This window comes from Schistocerca nitens, chromosome 4 (genome assembly GCF_023898315.1).
Source record: "Schistocerca nitens isolate TAMUIC-IGC-003100 chromosome 4, iqSchNite1.1, whole genome shotgun sequence".
NCBI lineage: Eukaryota > Metazoa > Arthropoda > Insecta > Orthoptera > Acrididae > Schistocerca > Schistocerca nitens.
Genome location: NC_064617.1, coordinates 776,077,425 through 776,104,162, shown reverse-complemented (window position 1 = coordinate 776,104,162; position 26,738 = coordinate 776,077,425). Strand labels below are relative to the sequence as shown.

Genomic DNA, 26,738 nt, shown 5'->3' with positions numbered 1-26,738 from the left:
GCGCGTAATGGCAACGAAGATAAGATACGAGAATTTAGGGCTCATTCAGAGGAATACAGACAGTCCCTTTTCCCTCCGTTTGCGAGTGGAAGAGGAAAGGAAATGACTAGTAATGGTACGGGGTGCTCTCCGCCATGCGCCGTACGGTGATCTGCGGAGTGCCTTGTAGATGTAGATGTAGATGACTACACGAGATAAACGATGATGGCAGAGCACTGATCGGACGTTTTCACTCGAGTACAGGTTGTCTGTGACGCACACTAGTGTGTACGAAAAACCATCCTTCGCAGAATAATTAGTAGGGCCACGGACGCACATCGTGTCCGGCAGTCTGACGGCGGGGACGGGACCGTGGCAACAGCCCCTAGGGGGAAGGGGGGAGGGGAGGGGGCGGTGAAAATAGTCCGTCTGGCGCGAGGCGAGGCAGTGTGCAGTGTGCGCGCAGGACCGACGGACAGCGCGCCGCACGCCGCACGCCGCACGCCGACCGGCAGTGCTCCCGCGCCCGCGCCCGTGGCTTCGCGAGTGCTTCGTCGTGCTTGTTTGTGTGGAATGTGCACCCATGCCCAGTGACAGCACCGCCGGCAGGAGCGGCGCTGCGCCCGTGAAGGCGACTGTCACCGTCACGACCAAGACGTCGACGACGCACGCAGTGGCCGCCAAGAGGACCCGCAGCGCCGCCACGTTCATGTCCACCGCCAAGACGACGCGCGCAGGTACGGCACGCCAGCAGCAAGTGCTTCCCAGATCGCTCGCTGCCGGGTGGCAGCCTCCCTCCGCCTTCTAGCGAATACGTCGTCATCAAACACGCGACCCTAACATTACAGGACTAGAACGGAATTCGCTAGGAATCAACCGTATCCTCTATACTACGATATAGTTTGTGCAGGTGGTGCATCACATCTCGCAGAACAGGGAAGAGCTGCTGAGAAACAAGGCATTTTCAGCCAGCGATATGGATAATTTGATCATCTTTGGGTATCATCCAATTATTTACAACAGCATGTATGACAACGTTCTTTCCGTGCGTAGTAGTGTGCAGAGTGCAATCATCACAGAAGGACGGAACCTAATTATGACAGTGTACAAAGATTAATAAATTATATTAATGCATAGCTATGGAAATGTGGTTATGCCTTGATAAAACACGAAATCTTCTTGTTTAACACTTAAACATGTTAAGGTGAAGTTTCACCACTGTCAGAGGGTTCATTTGATCTCTTAGCAAAACACACTGACATTTGCACGACAGCTGACATTTTCGTCCAGTTTCTGATTTTTTTAGTTCCGTTTCTTCATGCATCTACAAACGGGTAAATTGTGCTTCCTAAAACGCACTGTGCACCTGTTTATCAGATATTCACTTGTTATGCCACATAAACTTTAGTACATAATAGTAAGAGAATAAAAGAGACCACTGATGATGTTGAAACTCCACTGAAACATGTTTGAGTATTAAAGAAGAGTAATTTGTGTTTGTTCACGGCAGAACCACGTTTCTGTAATTATACAGGATGATTATGAAATGTATTAGCTAACTGCGAATGGGATTGTACACCAGCTATGCAACTTACTGGTAACGTTTGTAAATTTCTGACGGACGGGAACTCGGACTCGGAATTTCCGCTTTACGCGAGCGGTCGCCTTAACCACTTTGACTATCAGTGCATGACTCACAGCCAGATCGAAACCTCCTTATGTCCTAGTGTCTATGTCCCATAGCGTTCGCTTACAAATCGCAAGTCCGCAGCTCGTGGTCGTGCGGTAGCGTTCTCGCTTCCCGCGCCCGGGTTCGATTCCCGGCGGGGTCAGGGATTTTCTCTGCCTCGTGATGACTGGGTGTTGTGTGATGTCCTTAGATTAGTTAGGTTTAAGTAGTTCTAAGTTCTAGGGGACTGATGACCATAGATGTTAAGTCCCATAGTGCTCAGAGCCATTTTTACAAATCGCACGATTCCCAAACTGGGAGAGACATTGGTTTTGCCCATCAGATTGCCTTGCTTTACCATGAAATACAGTAGGGCAGTGTCTGTATTTTACAGAGTCTGTACAGTTCGATGTAATGTTCCTTTGGACATGCATGCATGCATGCGTGCTGTCCTACGGTACACAGGGTGAGTTTTTTGTCTTAAGATAACGAAATATCTGAAAAACTACGCACCAGATTAAAAAACGGCTAAATACGTGTTCAATATTTTATAAAAATACGGCCTGGCGTTACTAGTGTTGACTCCTCCCTGCCTCACCCTAAGGCTGCGATGCGAGAGAGGTGGAAAACTTTGAAATCTTAAATAGGAAATAGGAACACCCTCTTTTTTATTGTAGATTGGGATTGTGCAAAAAATGCGGTTACTCGACACAATATAAATTACTGGAACGTGGAAAACACACATTGGTTACTCCAAATTGAACAACAGCATCCGTGGAATGTGAATGTTTGGTACCGAATAAATGGTGACAAACTCATTGGTCCATTCTTTATCGAAGACAGTGGCGATAAATATCGAAAATTCTTGGAAAGTGATCTTCCAGTATTGCTTGTAGGTCTTTCCTTCAACTTGCTACAGACATTGGTTTCAACATGATGGATCTCAGGACATCACGTGTCGGTGAATCGGAAAAGGCGGTCCATTGTCTTGGCCTGCAAGATAGTCAGATCTTACTTCTCTTTACTTTTGTTTGAAAAGTGAAGTTTATAATGCAATGCCAACAATGCTCGATAACATGGTCCAGGGTATCACCAAAGCACGTAGTAGATTACAGCAGAAACATATCATAAGTGCACCGAAGCGGGCAGCGACAAGTTTGAGCACTTACTGTGAAATAATTCTTACAAAACAAGCACCCCATTTGTCGGAGATGAGAGGACTCACCTCCAACGAGCACCCCGCTGGTGAGAGGTGAGAGGACACGCTTCAAACAAGATTGTTTCACAGTTATTGATTACGTCTGGTTTTCTTTTCTTGATATAAAGAATTTTTCTCGAAATAGTACCGTTTTGGAATTAAATTTGTATATTACAGCGCCATCTGTCAAACAACGACAAAAGTGTTACAAAGGTTAGTGTCTTTTCCATTAGAATCCGAATCTAAAATAAAAATGGGATGTTCATATTTGAGATTTCAAAGTTGCCACTTACCCTAGGGGAGGGGTAGGGGTAGGGGTGCCAATATTGGTATCATCGGATAAATTTTTTAAAAATATTGAATAATATTTTTCAGTTTTTTAATCCGACTCGTAGTTTTTGAGATACTCACCATAAAAAGCTCACCATATATATTGGAAAGTAAACATGAACAAAAAGAGAGCTTCAGTCACAGGTTGAATATATTAATGCATTTTACTGTTGACTAAACATGGTGATTCAGTTGCCACTTTTCGAGTAATGCACCTCCACCCACATTCATCGCTGACCGATCAGGATTTCTAGTATGTTATGCATGGCACTCCCTCCTACCACTGTACAAAAATTTCCGTCTACACGGACTATTCAAGATATTAGGCCTTTTTTAGTCTTTGTTGATTGAGCCGTTACGCCACCAGCAAAGTCGGCTACTGCTTTAACCTTTTTAGTTTAAACGTGTCCGTGAGGGCAACGAACGAAAAACGACTTTTATAAACATACACTAAGACTAATTGCGTTGACAATTTGAACCAAAATTAACCCTTAAAAGTACACTTGCTTCCTAGGCAGAAAGCGTGAAGAATACAACGATGTAACTGTTTATATTATGCTGTTAAACTTCCCAAAATGGTTAGGTAAAATTTTACACAAACGTCAATTTTACAATCTGGAAGTGGTCGACTAAGGCGTTGGGGTAATAAGGCCAATCAGTGAAGACCAAGAAAGGTCGAATGTAGAAAAAAACTTCGTGCAGTCGCAAATACTTTTACAGTGGAAGAAGGGAGTGCCATGAAAACATACTGGCTGGTGGAGGCTGAGTGTAGGAGTTGTGTTGTGTTTGAAGGTAACTTTTGTACGTTTTTTGTTAATAACTCGAAAACTGTGGGCCTATAGAGAAGACGTATCCCAAGCACAGAATTTAACTATATTAAATTTCCTACAATAAGGTCTCGTTCAATTTTTCTGTAAGACTAATAGTTTGCACGTAGTGAGCGAGAGAATATGAAAATTTCGTGCTTGGGTTATGAAAGCCAACTGCAACATTGCGGGTTGCATAAAACGACATCGGTAGGGGCAGCTGAATCACCATGTATAATGCATTTCACCAGTGACACTAGATAGATTTTATTTGATGCAAGTGTAACAACGTTGCCACCCAGGCGGTTGTAAATAATTTTATTATATCTGAAGATGACCAGATGATCGAAATCGCTGGTTAACAATGATTTGTAAGCAATTCTTGACAATTCTGATATGTTTTTTTCTGTACACTTTGCTGTTACTCATTTTGTATTTAAACTTTACAACGCGCCGTGTGACGTATGCTGAGGAATTACGGTCCATTCGGTCGAACAGCAAGACAGTATGTGCTATGATTCATTTATTCGTGAGCATTACGCATTACTTGCAGAACTGTAGTATATTACACATAGTGGCCAATAGATATGATGAGGTATTGTGGCACGGTCATCAGATGACGAATTCCGCGCATTTCATCAGTCTCTGCACTGTCCACGTAGAAATGAGTTTCTGGTAAGTCACATTGAAACCGGCGGCGATCCGACTCAGAATAGAGCTGGTCGATCACTCCGTATGTCTCTGCGGAGGCGATGTGACGTCCGTTCGTTAAACGCTTATGTTCGTCCTGTGATACGGTTTACGCTTACGCAGATGCTCTCTCTCCGCTACTGATGGTCTAGCATAAAAATTATTGACTCGAATTCCTGTCTAATCAAAGATAATATTATGTTTTGGCCAATGCGTGTTGCATCGATTATTATCCCACATTCAAAGTTCAGTAACTCGGGACGTGCTGCCATTTTCACTACACGTCTGCCAATACCTGAGTGCTTGGATGTCGTAGGTACACTCGTGCTATAAACCCCATCTAGGCATAACATCCAGGCGTCGGGGCACATGATCAAATGGGACAATGCTTTCCTTGACTTTTGGCCACTGAGTTTATATAATTCGTCTTTGTAGCTACGTTTGCTCTCTGATAAACACGGCAATTCTCGCGCGAGAACCTTTCATAGAATCTCGGCGACGTATTCTCTCTGATAACACATACTCATCTGTCCTTTTTCCTCTATTCAAACGCTTTAGCGCATGTAGAACTCTTAAGACTGTTCGATAAAATAGCACAGTTGTTGTAGAGTAGCGGGATTGAAATCTCTGTCCGTCCATCCAGTTTAATTTTACGGCAGTTTCCCCATACAGAATTAGCCGATTACGAAGATGGATCGACGTTTCTCCAAATTGAGTTACTGTGCCGTCCCTAAAGAGCCCCTGTAAGCTAGTTGGTACATTTTTTTCTTCCATTCTAACTGAATGGTCGATTTCTAAGCAACTTCTTTCGTTGAATAATTATATTTTTGTTCAGAATTTCACCATTAATATCAATCTGACATTTGTCTCTCAACTGTAATGTTCCTCCAGTTTCCCTATTTTGTATGCGTTTTAATGGACCCTGAACTGTGCCACTTTTGGATGTACAAATCACTTACTAACAGCGTAAATAATATTGAACTTGAACGTCAGGTAAACATATCTGAACAACGTTCTACCACTGGCCTTGTTAACAATTCACTAGAAACACCTGCTGTCTTTTGTTTTAATGGCTACAGTGTTGTGATTTTACAAGCAGTCACGAATACGATACACTAGTACGCTATATACATCGTATTCTGTTAGCTATATTCAGCTATTGTCGAACAACACTTCTACCGCGCATAGTAGTGTTCGTATCAGAAACACCACTTTAAGAAAGAATTGAGTGAACGGCACACACCACTACTGGTAGCTCGTGTTGTACCTTGTTGCACTTAGGTCACTGCTTTTCATTCACGTGTCCACTTTATTAACGACAGATAAAACTCTACAAGACGTCTTTTGATTTCAGATTTATTCAATTCCAAAATCGTGCTAATTGATGCAGCTGCTCTCATAAACGCTACACTTGGGTACAAGTCGCGCCAACTTCAGATGTAGCCCGAGTTTTTACTATCATCTTAATAACGACACACTATCCCTGTACTGACAGCTTTTTTATTAGAAGTTTGCTGGCCTTGCAATGCCGTCGCCTCTACATTCCCAAAACTTCAATAATCTTAGTTACTTTGACTTTAGCTCAAGTCACGCTTGAGCTTTTAGATATTATTTAGACGCTTACAGCTATCTAACGTACACCCAATTCGTCTAAAGGATTGGGAAAAAAATTAAAAATAATAGTTTACGAGTAAAAAAGTCAATCAGTTCGCACAAAATTCACTTCTTTATACTCAAAATCCTTCGTGAAAATCCACTTGAGTAGTTACTTCTGTCAAAGAAGTAATGTAACAACAATACTGTAATTTAAGTTTCTGAAAGCAGCCAAAAGCTGCACAATGTATTTTTTTAGTGACCGCTTTCGCTCTCAAAAGAACAAGAGCATTATCAGCAGTACAATGTAAAAAATACAAATTGAGATAATACGGAAAACTTATACTGACGTTACGTAAAGTACATATTCTAATTCTAGTAGGGTGACTTACGTTTAATATTGGCTGACAGCATTGAATATTGCGTTTAAAGTTGGTTGACAGCTCTAAAGATTAAGCTGGCTGTACTGTAGTACTTTAACTTACGTTTAAAGTACAGTAGTAAATGATGCCACTGATAGCGCCAAAGCAGAAATTGACGGTACGACAGTACTTGTAACATCCATAGTATAGTTTACCCAAAGATAATTTATAGCTACATAAAACGAAATTTACGTTTTAATCGCCTGTTTTATGGGCGTGTGTATACACATCTCATATCTGTACATTTCTGCTTATCTTTCAAAAAATACTAGTACATCCGTAAAAATTTAAATATCTTTCAACATACATTATAAAAATTCATGTTTTAAAATGTCTGTACAAAAAATCATTCAAGACTGCCGTATTTTTAAAAAAAATGGTTACGATAATATGGCAGGTATTATATTTTAGTTGTTTACCTATCACACTTCATCAAATAACAGGAAGAACCCATATAAATTAAAATCGTTTTTTTCATTTACAAATTTTGCGGGATTTTCTTCTTTTCTACGAACATTTCCAATCTTTCCACAACATTTAACAGACGATCTCTATCTGCGGTGTGGATAATTTTCATTTTATCTTCTGTCTCACCTAATGTACACTCCTGGAAATTGAAATAAGAACACCGTGAATTCATTGTCCCAGGAAGGGGAAACTTTATTGACGCATTCCTGGGGTCAGATACATCACATGATCACACTGACAGAACCACAGGCACATAGACACAGGCAACAGAGCATGCACAATGTCGGCACTAGTACAGTGTATATCCACCTTTTGCAGCAATGCAGGCTGCTATTCTCCCATGGAGACGATCGTAGAGATGTTGGATGTAGTCCTGTGGAACGGCTTGCCATGCCATTTCCACCTGGCGCCTCAGTTGGACCAGCGTTCGTGCTGGACTTGCAGACCGCGTGAGACGACGCTTCATCCAGTCCCAAACATGCTCAATGGGGGACAGATCCGAAGATCTTGCTGGCAAGGGTAGTTGACTTACATCTTCTAGAGCACGTTGGGTGGCACGGGATACATGCGGACGTGCATTGTCCTGTTGGAACAGCAAGTTCCCTTGCCGGTCTAGGAATGGTAGAACGATGGGTTCGATGACGGTTTGGATGTACCGTGCACTATTCAGTGTCCCCTCGACGATCACCAGTGGTGTACGGCCAGTGTAGGAGATCTTTCCCCACACCATGATGCCGGGTGTTGGCCCTGTGTGCCTCGGTCGTATGCAGTCCTGATTGTGGCGTTCACCTGCACGGCGCCAAACACGCGTACGACCATCATTGGCACCAAGGCAGAAGCGACTCACATCGCTGAAGACGACACGTCTCCATTCGTCCCTCCATTCACGCCTGTCGCGACACCACTGGAGGCGGGCTGCACGATGTTGGGGCGTGAGCGGAAGACGGCCTAACGGTGTGCGGGACCGTAGCCCAGCTTCATGGAGACGGTTGCGAATGGTCCTCGCCGATACCCCAGGAGCAACAGTGTCCCTAATTTGCTGGGAAGTGGCGGTGCGGTCCCCTACGGCACTGCGTAGGATCCTACGGTCTTGGCGTGCATCCGTGCGTCGCTGCGGTCCGGTCCCAGGTCGACGGGCACGTGCACCTTCCGCCGACCACTGGCGACAACATCGATGTACTGTGGAGACCTCACGCCCCACGTGTTGAGCAATTCGGCGGTACGTCCACCCGGCCTCCCGCATGCCCACTATACGCCCTCGCTCAAAGTCCGTCAACTGCACATACGGTTCACGTCCACGCTGTCGCGGCATGCTACCAGTGTTAAAGACTGCGATGGAGCTCCGTATGCCACGGCAAACTGGCTGACACTGACGGCGGCGGTGCACAAATGCTGCGCAGCTAGCGCCATTCGACGGCCAACACTGCGGTTCCTGGTGTGTCCGCTGTGCCGTGCGTGTGATCATTGCTTGTACAGCCCTCTCGCAGTGTCCGGAGCAAGTATGGTGGGTCTGACACACCGGTGTCAATGTGTTCTTTTTTCCATTTCCAGGAGTGTATGTTTAGTTGTTCTCAAATGTTCACCCAATGCTGTACGATCTGAATTTAAATTGCAGTGTTCCTTATAACGTGTTGTGAAAGTTTTTGCAATTTAGCCTTGATTTCAGGTACCCTATCTTTAACGGAAAAATTTACTGCATGGGAGACGGTCTATCGATGGGTAATAGTTTATCCAGCATTTTTCTTAATCACCTGGAAATTAGATTTTTTGATAAATTCTTCGTTATAAAGCAGGAAATACTGTATTATCACCGGTATGTTGACGGCAGTATAGCTTTGTCTAAAGGAACCAAGGAAGATTTAAATGAAATAACAAAATCAATCTAATGCACCCAAAAGTTAAGTTCACAGATGAACATAAAATTGGTAGTAGCATCAACTTTCTTGATTTGTCAATTAGTAGATCGAATGAAAGACATATTTTTTTAAGTTTACAGGAAGCGTACTTATTGAGGTATAGTTAATGGGAATAATTGAAATCATCCAATTCAGAACGAAAAAAAAAAACATTTTTCTATTCAGCTTCACACAGAATGTTACAGTTACCAATCACAGACGAAGACAGAGCTTCAGAATTACAGAGAATCAAAAAGATACCATTAAGGAACGATATAATGAAATTTACCACACTATACGGAAACATATTAAACAAAAGAAAAACAATAGTATAGGCATACCAGTAGAAAAATAAAGGTTATTACACCCAAATACAAAGGTCCTATAACAGGCCGTATTGCGAGGTGTTTCCCAAGACAGGAAGTGAAAGTAGCATTTTGAACTAGCAACTCCCTTAGACACGCACTGATTTACAAGGAGAATTACATAATTCAGGAGTATATAAAATGAGTCGCCACAATTGCCAGAGCACATATACTGGCCAAACTGGAATAGACTTTAGAACACATTATAAATACACTGCAATTTATTTCAAATCATACAGCACTGGGTGAACATTTGAGAACAACTAAACATACATTATGTGAGATAGAAGATGGTGTAAAAATTATCCACACCACAGATTAATGTTCTCTGTTAAATGATGTGGAAGGATTGGAAATTTTCGTAGAAAATGAGAAAAACCCGCAAAATTTATATACGAAAAATGCGAAATTAATTTATATGGGTTCTTCCAGTTATCTGATGGAGTGTTGTAGAAAAGCAACAAAAATATAATACCTACTGTATTAGCAAAACAAAATTTAACAAAACGGGTGTTTTGAATTAATTTTTGTATAGACATTTTAAAATATGAATTTTTATAATGTATTTTGAAAGATACTTTATTTTTTACGAATGTACTTGTATTTTTTGAAAGATAAGTAGATATGTGCAGATATGAGATGTCTATACACACGCCCATGAAAGAGGAGACTTAACATGTAAATTTCGTTTTCTGTAATGAAAATTAGCTTTGGATACACTACATCATGGACGTTACAAATACTTTTGTACAGTCAGTTTCATCTTTGGCGCTGTCAGTGTCATCATTTACTACTTTACTTTAAACGTAAGTTTAAGTACTACAGTAGAGCGAGCTTAATCTTTAGAGCTGTCAGCCAACTTTAAAATCAATCTTTAATGCTATCAGCCAACATTAAACGTAAGTCATCATAATGGAAATAGAATATGGCCTTTACGTAACGTAAATGTAAGTTTTCCGTATTATCTCAATTTGTATCTTTTAGAGTGCATGTTCTGATGATGCTCTTATTCATTTGAATAGCGAAACCTGGCAGTAAAGAAATACAAAGTGACTTTTTTCTAAATATTAAGTTTTAACAGTCGCTCACCCTGCAGGCAATGCCTGGTCTTGCTAAAAATATCATAATTTGCTTAATCACTTTTGCAACATCACTACATAAAACTTATTACGTGGAAATACTGGATTTTACACGCAACACCGGTGCTGGGACTAAATTTCAATATAACTATTAAGTCGTTTCCGTTTAGAATGCAATATTAGCTGCGATTAAATAGCGTTCCGCCGCGTACTTGTTTTAAGGTTGCCGAATTATATAACTGTCTTCACTTCTTCATACTTACCCAAACACGAATTATATACTTACAAAATGCAGTTATTTTAGAGCAATGCTCTTTAAATAAGCGAGCCTGATATTTTTATTACAGTAATTATACAGTGTTAGTTCTTTTCGTTTAAAGAGTGCAAATATTTCCTCTACTGTCCGCAGCTCGTGGTCTTGACGTAGCGTTCTCGCTTCCCGCGCACGGGGTCCCGGGTTCGATTCCCGACGGGGTCGGGGATTTTCTCTGCCTCGTGATGACTGGGTGTTGTGTATTCTTCATCATCACTGACTCGCAAGTCGCCGAAGTGGCGTCAACTAAAAAATACTTGCAATACGGCGGCCGAACTTCCCCGGATGGGGCCTCCCGGCCAACAATGCCATATGATCATTTCATTTCATTTCCTCTACTGTCAGCAATGAACGTAACTAACACACATCAGCGATATAAGACTTAACTTCGTGAGAGTCAATAATCTCTTTATTTGTTACCAAACAAAATATTTCGTAATACTAACTATTCGAAATATGATAGCTAACTCAGAGTATATCGAAACTTTTCCTCAAAAACTATTTAATATCACATTTGATAATCCCATGAGCGCTTTAATTACTTTTTTTGAATCAATAATAAACTTTAAATAATCTTCCTCTATTAGCCAAACGTTAAAGATTCAGACTAAGCAGGAAATCTCTTTGGATTACTTTGCGTAATCCTTTCTCTTAAAATTATTTACTTTTATTTAAATAGTTTTCTTTCTTTCTTTCTTCCAATTTTACAATCAGTAAGTGGGATTCTATTTATTGATACGTGGAGACATTTTCTTTTTTCGCTTTGGATAAATAATAATTTATTTCTCTTTTATAGTACAGTTAATCGTCATTATGTTACGAAGGTAGACAACTCACTATTGTGCGGACTGATTATTAATAAAGCTGAGTCAAACATAAACCACTAGAAGCCACAGCCACTTAAACTTTGACATTTAAACAACCGAAGCTACAGGGTTGCCTCACGCCTTAGACCGATATACTGCGTGAACTAAAGGCGGTAAATTAGCCAGTCGTAACTTCCCTTTTTCAGTAGATAAGACTGTCTTATCTGATTAGTCAAGTGGTTCAGTATTTAAACGGTTCGCTGTAATTACGACAAAAATTAAAGTTGGTGATCTGAATCGTAAAATAAAATCGATTGTTAACAGCTTCTACCTTACAAAGTTCCGTTCACACGTATGTAGTGTCTGCCAAAAATCATCTAACTACGCAACGGAGCTACTTTCTCCCACACTGGCCACAAATCCACAACCATATACAAACGCTACGACTCAACTAACCTTGAACGAGCGCGAGGGGCACACAACTTCAAGAAACTGTTAAAGAGTTGGATCTTCGATCCGAAGCCAATATCACCTAAACATGCAAATTAATCTCTTCTTATATATATAAGCTCAACAGCAGCAGCAATACCTCTAGTATCGCGACATAAGAGTCACACAAAATTAGTTTCACATTAACCTTCAATGTGTTCAAATCACGACACTCGAACGCCCGACACACAACCATATAAATAGTCTCACGGAAAAAGCCTTAATGCCGCCCTATGTTTATAAGCTGTGATTTGAAGAAACCGTTGGCACGCTAGCACAAATCCGGCAGCCAACGCCCGACTCCACACTCTTACCGTATGCTCTTCGATAGAGTCAAGACTGAACTGACTTCAGTTCGAATCCTAACGATACAGATCTCCAGTCGAGTCGAAATTGTACTAGCTATGTGCCTCATGTTAAACTTATCTTCCAAGCAAATGAACAGTGTTCACTCCTCCGTTAACAATCAGATTGTAATGTATTATTCTCTACCGCTGCTTGCTGGGGCTAGAGTGGGCAGCTGCGGCTCCTTTAGTCCTTGGAGTCCTGGGTACTTCTTTGTTGCCAAGCGCCTGCCCGCTTTTGTTACAAAGAAATGAATATAAGAAACACATAACATTCCTCTTTACATATAACACGCTCATTAGACTTCATCTCAGCTACAGTTGGTTGTCAATGCGACTGTGGCGAGAAAATTAAATGTAAAATTTTCTCTAGCAAATTTAGATCCTTTAGACTGATCGTGACTAAACAAAGATTTACCGGCGAATATGTACTAAAAATCTATTGGATCTGTGATATCAACGAATTTGAATAAGCTACCTGCTTTTCATACAACTGACCCGTTATCATTCAATTTCATATCGCCACAAATTATTGCATCAAAATGTGTTACATGATTTGTTTAAGTGATAATTGGATGACTCAACCGATACAAATACTTGGGTGTAACAATTTACGGGAAATTCAAGTGGAATGATGACATAAGCTCAGTGGTAAGTAAAGTAGGAGGGAGATTTCGCTCGACTGGGAACATACTAGGAAATTGCCGTCATTCTTATACGGAGGTTGCTAACAAAACTCTTGTGCGACTCATCCTAAAATATTGCTTTAAGTGTGGGGGACCGATACCAACTAGGTTTTAGGTTTTCGAGCCCGAAGCAGAGCCTCACGGAAATGAAAAACCTGAACAAGTAGACGCTTAAAATAACTATCTCATATCTCATTAAAGGCTTCTCACAAAACTTCGGGAGCCCATACTATGAAAGGAATCTAGAAATATACTGCAGTCCTCTCCGTACCGCACATGCAGAGACTAGAGGCAAGAGATTAGACTAATTGCACTAATTACAGTGGACCTCGGGGAATTTAAGCGGTCACTCTTTGATCGCTCTGTAAACGTTTTAAAGAAAGAAAGGTAAGTGCTTAACGCCCAGTCGACAATGATGTCATGAGAGACGTAGCCCAACATGGAATCGGGGAAGGATGAGGAAGGAAATCAGCCGTGTTATGTCAAACGAATCATACTTGAATTTGCCCTAAGCGATTTAAGGATATCACGGAAAACCTAAATCGGTATGATCGAATGGCAATTTAAGCCACTGTGCTACCGAATAAGAGTTCAGTTTCTTACGACTGCGCCATCTTGCTCGTCGTAGGCAAATGGAATGGGAAGAAATTGTACAATATGGTAGACTGGAAGTATTCTCTAGCATATACTTCAGTTATTTCCAGAGAATATATGTAGATCTGCTTGTGCGTATTCAATTTGTTTACGTTGAAGGTTAGCGGCAACGACAGAGTCAGTGAAAGAAAATCCCTGACAAGTGGAGGTACTGTTGGCAGCTTTCAACTGCGAAAACCAAAATGTTGCAGGTCAAAACAATAGTCACCTATATTGCTGCGATAACAGTGAGGCGTTCCATAGAGATTTACACAAAATGGCGTTACTTGGTTGGTTAAGGTATGCACGCAAAGCAGCCGCGCCAAGCCCACTGCAGCTGTCTGGGATCACACGCCGCATTTTGGTTCCGTAGCTCCGCCCATCGAGATTTTAAGTTGCAATGCAAGCGATCTGTTGTTTCGTTTGTGCTTTGAAAATGATGGGGTGTTCACCTGTCAAAGTATCGTGCTGTTGTATAATATTTTATCAGGTTAGCCCCCCAAGTTATTTGAAGCCACTGCAGTTAGGCCGTGCTGAATGAGACTGAGGTCAGAAAGTGTGACCGGCAGGTGTGGACTGGGGAACGCGCTGCTGGCGCTCGCGCGCCTCTGCCGGAAGCTGCAGCAACCGCGTGTCGGCGCTTCCGCCCCAGAAGCGACCTGCGTGTCGCCGCGTTCACTGCCAGCGGCAGGCGCGCTTTTCGTAACGTAGGAAACTGTTGCCTCCTTTGCAGCGATAAAGCTTGGCCGTCACGAACACAGAGACCTTAAGCTATAGTGAGGCTACGAAAAATTTTAATGCTACAGCCAGCAGTGAGGGAGCGGGAAGGAGTAAAGGGGGAAGGGGGCGGGTGGATGATGAGAAATTGGGGGGGGGGGAGGGGAGGGCATTGGCTAAGAGAAGCTGACGGAAATACCAACAATCAATTACATTATTTGCTCTGCAGCTCACAAGAAAATTAGGTAATTTCCAAGAATGATTGCCTATCGAAGTCGCGGGGTCCAAACGATACATATCGAACGGGCGATCGTAAATCGATCATGCGACTCCGGCGGGCGTTATGTGTATGTTTACGTTGGTCACTTATTTTATTTATTTTATTTATTTATTTATTGTTCCGTGGGACCAAATTAAGGAGAAATCTCCATGGTCATGGAACGAGTCAATACATGAAATTATAACACGATATTAGAAACAGATAAAATGAAATATAGAAAAAAAAAACATATTCAGGTGACAAGTCATAATTTTAAATGAAGACAATCAACAATGTAACACTGGAATTTGCTTAATTTTTTAGCTCTTCCAGGAGCTCCTCGACAGAATAGAAGGAGTGAGCCATGAGGAAACTCTTCAGTTTAGACTTAAAAGAGTTTGGGCTACTGCTAAGATTTTTGAGTTCTTGTGGTAGCTTATTGAAAATGGATGCAGCAGAATACTGCACTCCTTTCTGCACAAGAGTCAAGGAACTGCATTCTACATGCAGATTTGATTTCTGCCTAGTATTAACTGAGTGAAAGCTGCTAACTCTTGGGAATAGGCTAATATTGCTAACAACAAACGACATTAAAGAAAATATATACTGTGAGGGCAATGTCAGAATTCCCAGATTTTTGAATAGGGGTCGACAAGAGGTTCTCGAACTTACACCACATATAGCTCGAACAGCCCGTTTTTGAGCCAAAAATACCCTTTTTGAATCAGAAGAATTACCCCAAAAAATAATACCATATGACATAAGCGTATGAAAATATGCGAAGTAGACTACTTTTCGTGTTGAAGTGTCACTTATTTCAGATACTGTTCTAATGGTAAATAAAGCAGCATTTAGTTTCTGAACAAGATCCTGAACATGGGCTTTCCACAACAGCTTACTATCTATCCGTACGCCTAGGAACTTGAACTGTTCCGTCTCGCTTATAACATGCCCATTCTGTCTGATTAAAATGTCAGTTCTTGTTGAATTGTGAGTTAGAAACTGTAAAAACTGAGTCTTACTGTGATTTAGCATCAAATTATTTTCCACAAGCCACGAACTTATTTCATGAACTAAATTATTTGTTACTGTTTCAATGTTACACACAAGATCCTTCACTATCAAGCTGGTGTCATCAGCAAACAGAAATATTTTTGAATCACCTGTAATACTAGAAGGCATATCATTTATATAAATAAGAAACAGCAGTGGCCCCAGCACCGACCCTTGGGGAACGCCCCACTTAACAGTGCCCCATTGGGACTGAACATCACTACCACTCTCAATATTGCGGATAATTACCCTCTGCTTTCTGTTCTTAAAGTAAGAGGCGAACCAATTGTAAGCTACTCCCCTTACTCCATAATGGTCCAACTTCTGCAGTAATATTTTGTGGTCAACACAGTCAAAAGCCTTCGTTAAATCAAAGAAAACACCTAGCGTTCGCAACCTTTTATTTAATCCGTCGAAAACCTCACAGAGAAAAGAGAATATAGCATTTTCAGTTGTTAAACCATTTCTAAAACCAAACTGAACATTTGACAGCAAATTATGTGAATTTAAATGCTCCAGTAACCTTGTATATACAACCTTCTCGATAACTTTAGCAAACACCGATGGCATAGAAATAGGTCTAAAATTGTCAACATTATCAATGTCTCCCTTTTTATAAAGTGGCTTCACTACCGAGTATTTTAATCGATCAGGAAACCGACCACTCCTAAAGGAAAAGTTACAGATATGGCTAAGTACTGGGCTAACATACATAGAACAATACTTCAGTATTCTGCTAGATACCCCGTCATATCCATGAGAGTTCTTGGTCTTTAGTGATTTAATTATTAACTCAATCTCCCTCTTGTCAGTATCATGGAGGAGCATTTCAGGTAACAGTCTCGGAACACTTTTTTCTAAGAGCGCTATATGATTCCCTGTTGGAATTAGGTTTCTATTTAGTTCACCTGCTATATTCAGAAAGTGATTATTAAATACTGTACATATATGCGACTTATCAGTAACACGGACATTCCCACTACGCACTGATTCTATATCCTCGACCTGTCTCTGCAGACCAGCAACTTCCTTTACGACTGACCATATGGTTTTAATTTTATCCTGAGACTTAGCTATTCTATCTGCATACCACATACTTTTTGCCTTCCTAATAACATTTTTAAGCACCTTACAATACTGTTTGTAATGGGCTGCTGCATTTAGATTTTGACTGTTTCTAACGTTTTGATATAATTGCCACTTTGTTCTACAAGATATTCTAATCCCTCTAGTCAGCCACCCAGGCTGCCTGTTTGTGCTAGTACCCTGTTTTAAACGTTGTAACGGAAAGCAACTTTCAAAGAGCATGACAAAGGTCTTTAGAAAAGCATTATATTTATCGTTTACTGTCTCAGCGCTATAAACATCTTGCCACTCTTGTTCCTTTATAAGGTTTACAAAGGTCTCTACAGCAACCGGATCAGCTTTCCTGAACAGCTGATGACTATATTTAACGCGAGTTGCAGCATAAAAATCTTTTAAAGTTAAAATTTGCGCATCATGATCTGAAAGGCCATTCACCTTTTTTCTAACAGAATGCCCTTCTAGTAATGAGGAATGAACAAAAATGTTGTCTATGGTTGTTCTACTGTTCCCTTGCACTCTCGTTGGAAAGAATACGGTTTGCATAAGATTATATGAATTAAAGAGGTCTACCAGCATCCTCTTCCTTGCACAATCACTTATACAATTAATATTGAAGTCACCACATATAACTAACTTTTTGTATTTCCTATAAAGTGAACCAAGAACCTCCTCTAGCTTTAGCAAAAATGCTGTGAAATCGGAGTCTGGGGATCTATAAATAACAACAGTTACAAGTTTAACTCCGTTAAATTTAACCACACCTGCACAACATTCAAACACCTTTTCAGTGCAGTACTTTGAAACATCAATTGACTCAAATGCGATGCCGTTTTTCACATACATGGCTACTCCCCCACACCGCAAAGAGCTCCTCGAAAAGCAGCCAGCCAACCTGTATCCTGGTAAAGGAAGCCTCTGAATTATCTCCTTATTTAAGAAGTGTTCAGATATACGACAAAAGAAGATAATTACGAAAATACTTGTAATTGCAAAGGAGACGACTTACCTTACTCATCGTCGGTGTTGTCGTCATGTGAAAGTCCATTACGGTGGTGTGGATGGATAATTTGGAAGAGACGAACCATGTATTCTTCCTGATACTCGTTCGTTTTTCGCCCTGTCCGCAATGAAATTGTAACGGTATTTCAGCGTCGAAACTGTTCTTACGAAGTTTTACGTATTTCGCACCACCACAGTCTACACAGTCCCTTCTTTTCTCATCCGGTAGTACTCCATATTTGCTACAGGGTCAACAGAAAGGTCCGATCTTACTCGTCGGCTTTGACCCGTGACGTAAGCGTGTTGTGGTGTGTGACGTCATTACGGCGCGGAAAACCTAATACATGGTTTGATGTACTCTTGTTTAAAGAACATGTATACGTAATATGAAGCAATTTGATGAACATATTGATCTGTAGCGTAGCCCACTTGAGGTTAGGTTGGGAGTTTTTTTTTTGGAATGCGGCCGCGGCAGCGGCCGCCTATGATTCGAAAATATTGATTTGACACTAATGAAGCCTGTGGGGGGATGGGGGGGGCACTGCAGACTCCCCCCACCGCATAACGACATATTTAGTTTCTCCCCACCCAAAAACCCCCAATTTCCCACGCTTGTCCCGTTACAGTCATTAGGCTTTTTGTGAAACTTGTGTATTTCAGTGTTTACAATACGTATTCGATGTTTTTATATCCGCCATATTGGAATTGTTGTTTATGGTCGTTTCCGCGGTATTTGTGACGTCATGGGTCAAAGCCGACGGGTAAGATCGGACGCTTCTGTATTTCCTTGCTACAAAAAGTCGAACAATTTTCTACGCTGCATAAACATGGAATTAGATTCTTCCATATGAGAGAATCCGCCGAAGAAACGTTAAGAACACCACACATCCCACTCGCTAACGACATAAATCGTCTGGGTTCCCTAGCAACTCACAAATAATTCTCGGAGGTATTTAATTTAGAGCAAGTAAGGGAACAACGGAAAACAGATAAAAATGACGATCACAACGCCCGCCACCGGGGTCGCATGATCGATTTATGATCGCACGTTCGATATGTATCGTTTGAGCCCCGCGACTTCGATAGGCAATCATTCTTGGAAATTGCCGAAAATTATGGAGAACGTTTGTCGTATTATGTGCTACTAGCTGATAAACCCGACGCTGACGGGTATTCATTTAGTCAATTATACATTAGGAGCGAAAATAAAAAAAATTAACTGTGTTTTTAATGTAACGTCGACAACATTTCATTTCCATGCATTCGTGAAAACAGTTTTGGAATTATGAAACAGTCGTACAAAGAAAAACGCATACTTTACAAATGTATAAATGCAGCATCCTAAAAATACAAATTCTCTGCAATATTTATTTAACTCAGAAACTGATAATAAACAATATTTCTAGTTACATGTCCAGGCATCTGGGCGCAGCTGCTTCGCGTGTCTAGGATTCGATTTTGTAAACGTCTCTATGGCAACGTCTTTTCATAGGTCTATAGACGATTATCGTTTCGCCTACAGCTGTTTCCACTTCGGTGTTGAAAGCTGTGAAAACCGCTGCCAGGTCTCAATGATTTCCTAACGTTGACTCGTCTGTAGGAGTGTCTTAGTAGTAAGGAACAACTATATTAATGCTTCACGCTTCGTGCCGCATTTTTTCATGCATGTCTCTGTTTACGACGTCATATCTCTTAAACTATGTGCCGTACGATGATATATTTGTGCAAGTACATTCAGAGGCGAAATATCTTGCCAGTGTGTTAGTAGCAAAGAAGTAATAATTTTAAGCACCGTGCAAAAGTTTTCCACGTGTCTCACTGTTAATTACGTCATATCTCCGATGTGCCATACAACGATATTTTGTAGGTACATTCAGCCGCATATATGAATACTACCTGCGAAATGTGTTGCGAATAGAGTTAGTAGTAAAGAAGCATTACATTTACATGTCATGCGTGATGCGGCAGTTTTTCACTCCTCTCTGTTTATGACGTCATATTTCCCGATCTATGATAGATAGCTGCTTCTCACTCTCAGAGCAATTGTAGTCTGACACTAAGGGATGTATGTACCAAGTTTGGTGGATCCAAAGATCTCGATTCAAACACCCGTTCAGTCCTAGCTCGTTTATCTGCCTTCTATGGCTGCTACTCCAATTTTGTTAATCATGTAGATAAGAAAAAATTATTTTTTTGCAACTGAATGTTTCATTTGTTCCCAACGAAACATGTTTCGCTTATTCATGCTAGGGATCATCAGCGTTCTATAACACAAAGAATAATATTTAATTACACATACTTTTAGGAGATTAGTAGTGGTTTTTTACAGACCATTTCAATGAGTTGCCAAGAATCATTAGATCTCTTCGCCATTTAAATGAGCTGCCAGAAACCACTGCAGCAATATTGCAGAAATATGAATAATTAAATAATTTTAATTACAGAGCACTGATGATGCCTAGCACGAATAAGTGAAGCATGTTTCGCTAAAAGCAAATAAAACATTCAGATGTAAAAGAAGGAAATTTTCTTTCTACATGATAAACATAATTTGATAAGTTTTTCGCTTACTGAAATTCAAAGTGAAGTCTGCACATTGTTTCACAACTCTTGCGCAACGCAAGGCTCCTCACAATACCTGCTTTGCAATACGGAGTAAGGGCAGTCCTCTCATATAAAATCTCCGATGGCTTGGTCAGTGTCATTGACATGACGTCCAAAATATTGAATACTGATCTAATAAATTCTTTTTGAATCTACTAAGACTCACTGCTTATCATTTACTGGATGCACAGATTCTAAAAATACAAACCCAGCCCTAAACTAGAAGTTAAAATGAATCACAAATCATTGCTAACATCTTTGGATCCTGAGTTTGACTTATGCAGAAAACCGCACAACGGTCCAAAGATGGGACTTGTATTTAAACAATTACCGCAACAAAATCTACGTCAGCTTCACTACAAGTACCTCAATACAGTATACACATATGGGATCCGAACATGAGTTCGACACCCAGGATGTTATGTTCTCAAATGGGCACAAACTTGTAGTACATACCAGAAAATTTCAAGGTACACCGAGGACCAAATTAGTTTTAACATCTACAGTAGTGCAGGTATATTACCTCCGTAAATACACAGTGTTGTGTTTGAAATAATGAACACACTAATCAAAACTCTAGTCGTAGGACGAACAGAAATTGCAGTGGCGTCCAGCACTATTGAGTTATCATAAACTTGCTGCAGTTGTTCTCTGACAAAAGTTACAGTGATTTATTGCATCAAATTCTGGAACTATATATAGTTAACTTCCGATCATATGCAGCCTCTATTGTACCACAAAAATACCACGTATTTCCTGGCTTGTCCAATTGGAAGAGTACCAACGGAACAACTATGGGATATGGTCACTTGACAAAAGGTTACGTCTCGAATATCAATGAACTGCATTAGTACATAGAAGCAGAAAGTTTCACATAAACTATTATTTCCATGATACCCCAAAGTGCTGAGGGTCTACTTAATTTTGCTGATATTTCACAAATAACTGATTTTGCGTGAGTGATATGTTGGTCGGGAATTCTTTGTTTGATCCACAGTTAGTGTCGTGTGGTGCCAGTTTCATAATTTTTTTAAAGAATCTTTCATAGTGTTACAGCTTTCACAATATTGAGTGTAAGGAGTCCACTGACGAATGAACTATGTTTGTAGTCGAAGAAAACATCATTACAGACGAAGCACGTGGTTTGATTAGACAGCGATAAAGAAATAAATTGACGTGTCCTTTTCGAAAGGCCACCCCAGCATCCTTAATCTGAATGGTTGGACAGGGAGTTGAACCTCATCCTCCAAAATACGAAGTGGTCTAGTACAACACTACTTTCATCATAATTACACTTATCTCTAAAAGATCATTTAATGTATTAAATAATGCTTCTACAAAAGAAATTCACTTTCTACTAACACACATTGGAAATAGTTAGTTATCGGCTATTGTTGACGTCAAAATCCACAACAAAAACATTCTGAAGATGCGGTAATTGAAAGGCAGTACGAGCAGTAAGACATAAATAGATAGCGCATATCAATGCAAATGATGAGTTACTTTCGCATTACTTCAACAGAATGTGTGGTTCAAACCTTTCGTTAATTATTGGTGAAAACGACATTAAATAAAGTAAAGAATAAGTGAATCGTGTTCTACTAAGAAAAGAAGAAAATTGAAACAATTCAGTGGTAACTGCTAATATAACATCAAAAGTAATCAACTGGGAAGACTGACACAAAGCAACACAATTGGTATCGAATGAGCGAATCAAACCAAGTTACTTGTATTTTATTACAATGTAAGCACCTCCAGGTTAAAGTTTGATTGTACATCGCTACAAAGCTCAAGCAGAGAATCTATTGCCTTATTTCGTCTCAGAATTGAACACACAAAAATAAAATTATGAATGTATACAAAAGCAAGAAGAAACCCCGTAGTGCGTCTATGGACCACCATAAGGAGAGCGCCACATCCACAAAGACTATACAACTACCTAAGACTTGGAACGTCAAATTGATCCAGGAAAATCTATCACACATTCTATCGGATAATGCATAGCTATAAACCCTGTACTACACTTGCTACAGAGGAATGGGTAATTAAACAGTTGCATGTCGGCTTAGGGGGTAGGAGTAGGAAGTGAAGTCTCTCGGCGTCAATTTAGCTCCGAGACACCACCAGATCCTTTCTTCGCACCCGGACCCGACATGAACGACTAATTTTTTGTTTAGTTTTTCATTTTTTTTCAAAGGACATGTTTGCTTTCAAATAAAGTTGTAAAGAAAAAGAACAAACACAAATTTCTTCTTTTTTACACATACATGTTTCGGTGAAGTTCCACCACCCTCAGTGCGTTCATTTTATTTTCTTGATAGCATCTACTCATGTTCATAAAACTTTCTGTCGTCTGCTAACATTCTGGTACAGTTTGGTAACAGCAGTTTTTTGTGATTTGCATGTTGTCATGAGTATGAAATCGTATCGGAAACACACACTGTGTCACTGTTTACAAACCCTTCAATTCAAGTTGAGAATGTCTTGAAACGTGCCTCAGTAGGTACGAACGAAATTGTTTGTTCAAAGCAGAATCCTTATTCAATACATATGTTTTCTTACAATACTTCGTACCGATATGAAATCTGACTTAACTTTGCTGTAGAAAGACAAGCAGCCGTTGTCAAATTCTGTTTATAACGAATGCCGACAGTGGCTCCTGAAGTCGAAATGGAAAAACCAAATGCAGCAGAAGTGCCGGGGAGAACCGTGCCTGCATCTCTGGTTGGCTGTAGTGAAGCTGTTGTATTTCAGCAGGCCACTACTGCAGATAACGCTGCCCAAGTATTTTTAAAAACTGTCTATCGGTGCAACATCCTCTCTGGCGGTCTGCCAAGAGAAACGCAGTAAGTAATAACTAACAGTCAGTTACCGAACCCCTAACACAAGCGCCGAAAATACTGCTCCACTGGCGGCTGCCAACGGTTCCGGCTTCGGACTCAAGCGTCCTCCAATTGTCTGTCAAGTTAGATGCATGCTCCGAAACTGACCTTCAATAGATCCACCTTCTTGCCCGCGATACCGAATTCGTTCTTCCCATAACAGCACCTCGGCTGACTACTTGAAAAGGTAACAAGGGAACAAATACGCCCCGTTGTGATGTTTGTTTACATGTCATGTGTAGGCAATGAGCTACAGTGTATATCGTTGTAAGGCACAAGGAGAATGAGAAATAGCACGCCTACTTAGCTGAGTAGCCATCAACTCTGAATGCCACGCAGCGGGCAGGGATTCGACTCTCCGCTGGGTCGGAGATTTTATCCGCTTGAGGTTGGGTGTTGTGTTGCCCCCATCACCATTTCATCGTCATCGACACGCAAGTTGTGCAGTCTATCATCAACTGAAAAAAAAAAAAACTTGCAAATCGGCGGCCAAACTTCGCCGGATGGGGACTCCCGGCCATGAGTGCCATACGATCATTTTCCAGGATGTGAAACGGGATATGTTTGTGCTTCTGAAAATCACTTCGGGAGCTCTGGCGTTAGAGAACGGTCTCGCAAGATCACCAAGATACGGCAACTGACTTTGGTTCCTTTACCATGCCAACAGATTTTGTTCGTTCCAGATACTCCTTCCTGTAAATCTCTGAGTTGCAACTGCTTTCAAAGCCACTGACGTTCAGAGGACACCTCGGCTTGCATCTCAACCATCAAACAGCGGGCATTCAAATCTCCCCGGAATCCACCGAAGATGTTTTCTCCCAGTTTCTTCAGTGATAATTTTGAACTGATTCATGGTACCAGAGTGAAATTTTCACTGTGCAGCGGAGTGTACCCTGATATGATACTTCCTAACAGATTAAAAGTGTCTGGCGGATCGAGACTCGAACTCGGGACCTTTACCTGTCGAGGGCAAGTGTTCTACCATCTGAGCTACCCAAGCACGACCCACGACCCCTCCTCACAGGTTCAATTCTGCCAGTATCTCGTCTCCTACCTTCTAAACTTCACAAATGCTCTTCTGCGAACTAAAGGCAAAGGTCTCGAGTTTGAGTGTCGGCCCGGCAGACAGTTTTAATCTATCAGGAAATTTCTGATTCATGGTCAAATTTTGTTGTGGTAACTGATTCCACAGTTCCCTAGCTACCTCACATTAATCTGAATTACTTCTTGTAATGCCTTCGTTCGTGAGTGCATCAGCTCCATTTGTCATATTACGTAGTTTCTTATCATTCTGTCGCTAAAGAGATGCTAAGACCAGTGCAAAACCACAATTTCTAATGCCTGCAGTCTTCTCTCTTCACTTTGCCTTCGTGTACAACATCCGTTTATAACGTACAGGCAACGAACGAAGGTAGGTTGACAGTGGATGTAACTGACCACCCACAAGAGGAAGCATCACGTACAGGCATACTCTATTTTGAATTGTTTTCGAAATACAGCTATACAAAACACTTCTCTCGAGGGGACATCCGTTTTGTAAGGGCGGCACTGAAGGTCTAGCAACAAATCGAATAAAGTCATCAGTTTTACTAGAAGGTATTACTTTTAATGCGTACGGAACAGTGTGAAACATCGCTGTAAATTTCTTTGATCCACAGTACAAGAGGTTTTATTTTTCTGTAGAAAGTAACTTAAGCACTATTTTTCAATGTTTTAACAGCATTTAGCAGAGAGATGATAAAAAACTGTAGTAAGTTGTAGTGAGTCTTGCTTTTGTGTCGGAGAATATATCTGCCAACTTTGACCAACATTTCAAATTTTCTGGTCGTATACTGGAAGACTCATCGTACCACATTAGGCCTGATTTCCATTCTTGCACGAATTTGACCCTGTAAAATTCTGACTTAGTCATCGGAGCCATCTGTTGGTGGACATGCTGCCGTCTCCAACATTACTCCACAACCAGCATATACTGCTAGATGATGCTCTCGAAGTAAACTGTAACCAATAGCAGTGTGAAGAGTTTGTTACAAATCTGTCACAGTTGCAGTACATATATTTTGGCGACCAGTCCAAAAACGGCTGGTTTATTCTCAAACCTGACCTATTGAGACTGCACTGAAAGTGCCTGATTTTAATGACAACCATCTAAAATTGGCAATACATGCATCACACAGTGACAGTAGGTAAATATCCAATATACATAAGCTCACTTGTATATGAAGCATCTGTATGTTGTGACATTCATCTAACGTCACTGTGTGATGCATGTATGGCTAATTTTAGAAGGTTATGTATATGCGTATGTACTGCAGCTATGACAGATTTGAAATAAACTCGTCATGAAATAAAAGGGTTGCTGGTTATACATCAACAAAATTTTGAAATTGCATGATAGCTTTGTAATGTAATGGCTTGATAAATATTCGCCGGCCGTTGTGGCCGAGCGGTTCTAGGCGCTTCAGTCCGGAACCACGCTGCTGCTACGGTCGCAGGTTCGAATCCTGCCTCGGGCATGGATGTGTGTGATGTCATTAGGTTTAAATATTTCTAAGTCTACGGGACTGATGACGTCGGATGTGAAGTCCCATAGTACTCAGAGCCATTTGAACCATTTTTGATAAATATTCTGTGTCCAGTCTGGTATTTCTAAAAGCTAAGCCTTTTGATGGCGAAAATCAATAGGTACTATTATCTGACGGATAGCATGAGCAGTTATCTGCGAATGTTTGCTCACGAGGCTGTAGCTTATGTGTTATCTTAAATGACTGTATGACCTGCAGAGATTTATATTTAGTGTGACGAGTGGCAGCTTACTCTGAATGTCAGAAAGTATAAATAAAATCATTCCCAGTGCAGCAAGCGAATAACACAAACAAAACTAGGTCCAACTAAGAATGCTTGTAATCTGCCATCTGAAGATGGATTTGTAAAGAAAAATCCGAAACCGGTCATGGTCTGAAGATAATAAACATTTTTTAAACCATACGTGTGGCTGGTAGCTGTTTGTATATAAATTATAAACCTTAAATAAAATCTGATGAGTACGAAAAACAATCCCATAATTTTCTAATACAATATTACTGGCCTGACACATCCTGTCGATTAAATATCTAGGCGTAACTGTGCAAAGCGACGTGAAATAGAACTAGCGCGTAAGGTCGGCCATAAGAAAGGTAAATCGTCGTCTTCTATTTATTGGGAGAATTTTAGGAAAATATAGCTCATCCATAACAGAGACCACGTATAGAACACTTGTGAGGCCCATTCTTGAGTACTGCTCGATTGGGAAGAAATCAAAGTAATTCAGGAGCATGCTGCTAGATTTGTTACCGGTAGATTCGATCAACACGCGAGTATTACGGAAATAGTA

The 26,738-nt window shown here is 40.8% G+C and overlaps 1 protein-coding gene across 1 annotated transcript in view; it reads left to right on the top strand.

Moving 5' to 3' along the window:
- The first annotated feature begins 446 nt into the window (after nucleotides 1-446).
- LOC126253126 (rho GTPase-activating protein 6) overlaps nucleotides 447-26,738 on the top strand; it is a 1,197,809-nt gene continuing 1,171,517 nt past the window's right edge. The window contains exon 1 of the mRNA XM_049954255.1: nucleotides 447-716. Coding sequence (XP_049810212.1) covers nucleotides 563-716 — 154 coding nt within the window. The 5' untranslated portion in view covers nucleotides 447-562. The remainder of the gene's footprint in view (nucleotides 717-26,738) is intronic.